At 44.4% G+C, this 7781-nt stretch overlaps 1 protein-coding gene across 1 annotated transcript; it reads right to left on the reverse strand.

The window, feature by feature from the left end:
• Positions 1-60: 60 nt before the first annotated feature.
• LOC135567121 (myosin-9-like) lies at positions 61-6518 on the reverse strand (the record flags this gene model as incomplete). Its single annotated transcript, XM_065014583.1, has 8 exons — positions 6395-6518; positions 4862-4957; positions 2940-3096; positions 1234-1258; positions 996-1083; positions 517-615; positions 296-439; positions 61-212 (listed from the first exon to the last, which is right to left on the reverse strand). Coding segments are annotated over exons 1-8 (885 nt in total), but the record flags the coding sequence as incomplete, so codon positions are not given.
• Between the last annotated feature and the right edge of the window lie 1263 nt (positions 6519-7781).

Raw genomic sequence — 7781 nt, forward strand, 5'->3', positions numbered from 1 at the left:
CCAAAAATAATTCTGGTGGACTGAAGTGTATAATCTGCTGGTCAGTAGAGTGTAATTGACAGATACTAGGATCTCCTTGTCATGATCAAACCAGCCCACATAAAGGTTTGCTGTACCCGTGTCGTCAGGCATGGAGGCCTGGTCTGAATGGCGCTCCTTCTTAAAGCTCATGTTGCCCAGCTGGAGCACGGAAGACACCACCTTCAGCAGACCTGCATGAGGAGACCAGAGGTTAGAGTCACACCCCCCCAAAGTAAACCAGTGAGAGGGTAGTGTGTCCCGTCCTCCCCCTCACCAATCTGCTCATCCTCTGGAATGCCCATGATCCTAAAGGCCTCCAGGGTCTCGGTGAACAGGTCCTTATCCTGCTGGCCAGGGATGGTCACGTTTCCATTGACCAGGAAGCGGTAGTTGTTGTAGCCCTCCAGACACAGCTCGGCTGAGGGGAGCACAGAGTTATTACATCTGATATGCAGTTAGCAGTACTTGATAAAAGTGATAACGAAGGAGGCTTACAGCGCAGTTTGTCTCCAGCACCAGTGAGCATGTAATAGAAGACGTGGAAGGTCCTCTCGTCTTTGGCCTGGCGGATGGCACGGGACTTCTCCAGCAGGTCTGGTGGTTAGACCGTCAAGGAGCCACTCATTCAGACTGGATTGTGAGCTTCTGCTGGCCGGGGCAAGTGTGTGTGACTTACTAGTTTACTGGAAAGACTAACAGAGAAATGTCTGGAGTTAAACTACACTTCAATCTATAGCCTAAGGAATTTTTATATAACTAGGCAAGTTAGTTAAGAACAATTGTGAGCCGCCCTATGGGACTTCCAATCACGGCTGGTTATGATACAGCCTGGATTCGAACCACGGTGTCTGTAGTGACGCCTCTAGGACTGAGATGCAGTGCCTTACACCGCTGCGCAACTCAGGACCCCAAATTATTGTATATTTCAAATGAGGGAGTGAATTTCATTGTAATTAACATAGTATGAAGGATACAGGTTTCAATGTTGGCCCCCACGATGTATCCGTTGACATCGAAGTTAATCCTGATGAATTTTCCCTGGGAGAGAGAGAATAGTGAATACTAAGAAGTAGAAATACTATTCCACAGAAAATAAATAATGAAGTCACCACAAGTACTAAGAGATTTAAAAAAAAGATTCTTCACAATCATATTTGTTGCTTGCTTTCTTGCCAGCCTTTCCGTTTCCAAAGGCCTCCAGGATGGGGTTACTTGCAGCAGCTGTGCTCCAGCTCCCCTAGAGGACAAACACAGAACCGCTTCCATCAACCAATGACTTTATCCCATTGGATTCTTTAAACCACCACCTCCTTAAGGACACATCTAGATTAGTGCAAATTCTATAGTGACACTAACAGCACATGCCATTTGTCATTTCTCAGCAGTGGCTCAAACTGAATACCTTTGTGATTCCAATGGATGATTCGTAGTCATGCATTGTGAGAACTACAGTCATCTGCTTTAAATGTACTTTAGTTTCACTTAATTATGAGGATTTCAGGTGTTTAAACATTTGATTTGTGTTTGGATGTTCCCTTTTCACCCATCATTTAATCATTAGTCAGTAAGAATTCACAACTGCATTACCTTACTTTATGGAAAATAAAAAAACTTCATGCAGACCATTGAATATCACGACACACGGGAACATACACAAGTACACAATACCCACACACAGCGCAGTGTTAGTGCCCACACCTTGACACCCAATGGACAACCCTGTGGCCCTCATCAGTAACCCTTCACCCAGAGTAACCCCAGACCCCATGCAGAGAACTGACTGTCAATATTCACTACACTGACATTAAGTATACACAACCCCTACAGTCAGAAATCTGTACATATTTCACACTGAGCTCTACTTCAGACTGTTGTTGTACAGGTGGATCCATGCACATGACTCCATCTAACATGTCATTAGTAATACTACAGTGAACTTCAATTTTAAAAGGATATATACATGGACAGGAAAGCCTACTGATAACCTTCCAAAGAGTCTGTTACAGCTGAGGTGTCAACATGTGAGGAGTTGGCACATATTGGGTGGAAATCACTTCAATCCACCCAATAAAAATACAGACCTCAAACTAATATTCTTACATAGCCCTAGCAGTTAAGAGGTTGCTGGTTGGAATCCCCGAGCCGACTAGGTGTAACATTTGTCAGTGTCCCCTTGAGCAAGGCACTAACACTAATTGCTCCTGTAACTCTTCCTGGATAAGAGTGTGCTAAAATGACTCAAAATGTTAAAAATGAAGCTGCTATAGTAGTGGCTTTGTCAATGTTATCAATCTGAGAGCTCTGAACCTTTTACACTGAATCTTCAAGGACAATGTTAGTGTAAAACCAATCCTATACATTACACCACTATCAGGCTTTAAACGGTAGTAAGGAGCAGGGAATAATGAATCTGTTGACTGGTATGAAGCATCCCCAGTGAACGAACACACACTTATACAACTAGTCCACTGGCGTCACAATGCACACAGCAACTCAGTGAGTTTGTCCAGAGATCTTTAAAATGGTGTGGACAAAGAGTGAGAAATGGAGAGGGAGCTGTGAGAGAACATTGACCAGATCTCTGGAACAGACACACTGGAACACACAGCAAGCAGACATGGAGTCTCACACACAGGTGAACGCATCAATCACACTTCTGGAACCACCAGGGGGAAAACAAAGGATCAACAGCGTTATGCAAAATTCAGCCAGACTTGTCAAACTGCAGAGCTGGTTTACTCATTAAATATCTTTAAACATAGTATTTAAAGAAGATCAAATCAACAATACAAAGGGATGCGCTCTCGGTTTTGTCTTGAATTCAAAATGGCAATTTCCCCTTTAATAAAGAACATTCCTTCTCTGGAAGGACACTGGTCATGTGACCTACACTTCCAAGTGACCCACTAGCCCACTACAGAGCACGCTCCAGCAGCACGGGGGAGGAAGGAGAGATGTGCAGAGCCAAGGAGAGGGAGGAAGGGTGTGGAGGAGGAGATCCAGAGATGTGTGATGGGAGAGGAAGGAAGGGGGTGATGTGGGGGGGTAACTCACATGTGACAGGAACGAGCTGGTCTGTTGATGGGAAAAGAGAAACACACAACCTCAAAGGAATTATAGATACAGATACTGGTCCGCTTTCAGAAAAGACTGGGCCTCTCTTGAACCCTGTAGTCACAGCTGCATCTATCACAGGGGTGGCCAACTACAGCACTGCAGGGTTATATTTTGTCTCATGGCTTTATAGAGTTGACCGGAGGTCACTGATTCAGCTCAGCCGCTGGAGGAGGAATGTCAACATGAGGAATAATATAGTCAGTCCACTGTGGTTTAGATATGACACTATGAACCAGCTACCAAGGGAGTTTAATCTACCTCCTGCAGTGCTACGGTCAGTCTTAAAGAACCAAGACTGGCCCACCCTTATTTAGAGGTCCTCTATGGCACCATAGAGCGATGTGACTGATGTAGAAGCAGCACCTATCCAAGACCTGGAACAATATGGCGATGGCTTGACAATGATGTAATGTTAAGTATCACTGGCAACACTATTTCTCAAACACACATACAATCACAGTACAAGTAGTTGAGCATTGAGGACTCGGAAAAGCCTGGTTCGAGCTGATAAAGGACCATAGGAAAACCAGGCCCACGCAGAGTGTGAGAGCATGGTGAAGAGAAAGAAAAAAAGGAATAGAAAGAGAGTAGAGGCAATTATGAGAGAGAATAGTAGAGTAGATGACAAATCTGGTCTTTCTTGGTCTTTGGGAAGAGGCCACATGGGCCAGATACTGAATGACCTTCTTGGTGTTCTCAGTCTTCCCAGCACCAGACTCTCCTCTGTGGAAGAGAAAAGGAGGAAGGAGGACAGAAGCAAAAAAGTGACTTCCTTAAATCGGTTGTCAGCAATATCACACCAAACACTGATATTTCAAGGTCATGTTGAGACCAAGAGTTGCTGTTCATAGAGTGCTCAAGACTCACGTGCAAAGAATGGACTGGCCTTCACGGTCTGTGAAAAGAGGTGGGCCAAGATTTAAAAAAAAAAAGGTCCATATTACATGCATTAAGTTGATTGAATAACATGAGGGGACAGTTGAATTCAATAGTGACAGAATAGTTACTGCTATTACTTGCAGCCCTTCATGGGTGCTTGTGGTGCAGAGGAACTTCAGTTCCATTGTCAGAACAACTAAAGTATGTTGTTGCCAGCTGGCTTCATATAAAATGTGAATTCTACAGTGTGTATTTGCTATCTCAGGAGCACATGCACCACATTTTTGTCTCTGAAACAGGAAGCGCATTGGTCACAGGAAATCAATATCCGGCTTCCTATGAATGGAAAGGGTGATGCCTTTAACCAACAAGCCACTTAACCATCCCCATACTGCACGGTAACTCCCTCCCTCTCCTCTAGAGTTAAATGACTCCCTTTACTTAAATGGGGGCCAACCATGGACTAACAAGACAAGAGGGAGTGAATGGACAAGCCTGACAACACATCAAGGTAATGGGTCTGGGAAAGAGAGTACTGAGAATGTACTGCATGTAGACTACATGTAGACTACATACCCTTACAGACTGACTAATGGCCTTGGTTATGGAAGGCAGGAACCCTCAGAAATCAAGGCTAACGCTTCACTACTTAAATGCAGACTTTCAGATCCAAGTGTGCCTGGGAGGAGTCTGAACAGATTCATATCTTCAGACAAATTATCTTACTAAACATGGATGTTAAAATACTACCAATAATACTACAGTTTTACTCATTAGCCTTATCTGAATACATTTGCTAGGTTACTTACTACGATGTTGTGGTATAATAAGGACCTTGGCTTACCCTGCATCATGCTCCTGTAGGCCGTGTCAGTGATGGCATAAATATGGGGGGGCATTTCATGCCTCTTCTTGCCCTTGTACATATCCACAATCTCTTCTGAGTAGATGGGCAGATTCTTATAGGGGTTTATAACCACAGAAGAGCCCAGAGTATGTCTGTGATACAAAGAGAAACACTTATTAATATTGGCTACTGAACATACATGCGCTCCTCTATCCATGTCCTGAACCAAGAACACTAGGGATTATACAGTCGGACTTGACTGGTCTTCTTACATTGGATTTAGGCCAGTCTTGAGATGTCACTGCAATTAGAATTCTGTCGATATCAATGAGAGACTGCAGTAGAAATCACTCCCACCTGCCAATGTAATAGTTTAAACTGACTGTATATTTTACAACTGATGGTCTACAGTCAAGAACAAGACTGACAGATGTATATGGGGAAATCATAGTGAACATTATTTTCTGAATCTAACCCTCTCCAAGTCTCTCAACACCAGCTCCATAATTTCCTCCTGACTACAGCCAGAGGCTGGGCTTGATCAGTCATGTTTCACAATCACCAAGACCTTCTACCAAACAGTGACATCATCCGAATTTCTCACCCCACCCTCTGTCCCTTTCATTATACTATTCAAAGCTCATCTTGGTATGGGCATCTGGAGCAGCTCTCCTCCCCACTTCAATTTCTGCTCATCAGCCCTCCATATTACTATTTCCCTTCCCTCTCAGCTACATTCCTGTCCTCCACTCCCATTGCCCTTGCTTCTGGTCTGGTAGTTGTCTTAGTTGCCTCTCCCAAGGGGGGTTCAGATGGGTACCCGGTTCAGTGGCGCACAACACGGCAGGACCCAAACCCCAAGAGGGCCAGGGTGTGTTGACTTGACCGGGTCAAATCCCAATGTAGCAGGCACCAATTCACTCCGTCGTGGACAGAGGGATAAATGGCATTATGGGGGAACAATAATTGAGCACGATTTACATTCCATCTCCATTTAAAACTCAACTCTGAACAGCTTTACTCTCCACCCCCCTAGGAGAGTATTGTTCCCTGCAGATTCCTGTTTATAGCAGTACTCCAAACACAGAAGGAGCGAGAGTAAGAGAGGGAAGGGAGCCAGAAAGGGAGGACTGAACATACTTATGTTTGGTAAACATTACAGCCTTTCATTTGGGATGGCAACCTGCACATAATGGGTCATCTGACACAATTGGCTTAATGGGGCAGGAAAGGAGGACTACCTGGTTTGGAACCAGGCCAAGTCGTGACATGAGCAGACAGTGCTTTCATAACCAGCATTAAGCAAGACCTTAGATAACAGCTTAAATGTTTTTTTAAAAATCAGCTCTCGTATGGGGGGGCAAGAGTGAGTCAGGAGTGTTCACATGAACACAGAGTAATGATTGACACATGTATCATACAATGAGGTGAGGTCCTTCAATGTGCTGTAGTATCAGAATTTATTTTTCAGGTTCTACAGGCTGGGAATGTGTCCTTCAGTTCAGTGTGTGCCTTGTATATAATACTCACGTAGATGAGGCCAGAGTAATATCTCTCCTTGAGGTTGTGCAGCACAGAGGCCTCTGCTCAGGCAGGTGAGCTCGGCCATGTCTTCCACCTTGCTGAACTTGGGCGGTTCATCTTCTGATGTCATCCTTGTTGACTTTCACCTTCTTGCCAGAGTCTGCCAGCTCCACCAGGCACTCTTCACCTCGCTCCTCCTTCACAGATCCCGCCCCCGAAGCCCCAGCCGCTCCGACGGCACCCACACCAGCTCTGGTGGCCCAGTCTGCCTGGGCCAGAGGGTTGTTGACCATGTTGCGGTCCACGTACAGGAACTTGTCTGCAGCCCGTCGCCATGGTTGCTGTGGAAAGAGACCCGGAAGTTGGTTAGGGCTGGGAAATAGAGCATTTAGTTGTAGTACCAATTCTATTTAGTTAGACCGCAACTAAACAAACAAACCTGACGTAAATGAGCAACAGTCCTGACATATACTGAGCCAAGTTAACAAAGACTTCCTTACACTACAAAGCAACATCTATCCTAAAACAAGAATGGGCATGACATTTTTTATTTCACCTTCGCGGGCAATCTATATCCACAATACCCATGGGTTGTTCTGATCTAAAGTTAGCCACTGCCCAGAAAGTTTGTTGGGTTGTGAGTTGATGTCTGTCAGAGAGGTCTGGTCCCTGGGCCGTTTGCCTTGATGTAATGCCTGAGGGAATGCCGGGGTCACCAATGTTTCCTCTACAACATGGAGTGCTCAGGTTAAGTCAGGCCAACATAAAACACGCTTATCTCAACAAGGCCCCACTATTCAGGCAACCGCTACGGATGCTAAATCAAATTAAAGGGCGCACTCCCTCTCCAGCCAAGAAGGTCTCTAAAAAAAATCGTAACTTACAGTGCTGTAAAACTTAGTTGAAGTCGAAAGTTCACATACACTTAGAACAGTCATTAAAATAGGTTTTTCAACCACTCCACACATTTCTTGTTAAACAAACTATAGTTTTGGCAAATCGGTTAGGACATTATGCATGACAAGTAGTTTTTCCAACAATTGTTTACAGACAGATTATTTCACTGTACCACAATTCCAGTGGGTCAGAAGTTTACATGCACTAAGTTGACAGTGCCTTTAAAGAGCTTGGAAAATTCCAGAAAATGATGTCATGGCTTTAGAAGCTTCTGATAGGCTAATTGACATCATTTGAGTCAATTGAGGTGTACCTGTGGATGTATTTGCAAGGCCTACCTTCAAACTTAGTGCCTCTCTGCTTGACATCCTGGGAAAATCAAAAGAAATCAGCCAAGACCTCAAAAAAAAATTGTAGACCTACACAAGTCTGGTTAATCCTTGGGAGCAATTTACAAACATCTACCAAATTCAACGGTACAAACAATAGTACGCAA

The sequence above is a fragment of the Oncorhynchus nerka genome, unplaced genomic scaffold (genome assembly GCF_034236695.1).
Source record: "Oncorhynchus nerka isolate Pitt River unplaced genomic scaffold, Oner_Uvic_2.0 unplaced_scaffold_2583, whole genome shotgun sequence".
Classification (NCBI taxonomy): domain Eukaryota; kingdom Metazoa; phylum Chordata; class Actinopteri; order Salmoniformes; family Salmonidae; genus Oncorhynchus; species Oncorhynchus nerka.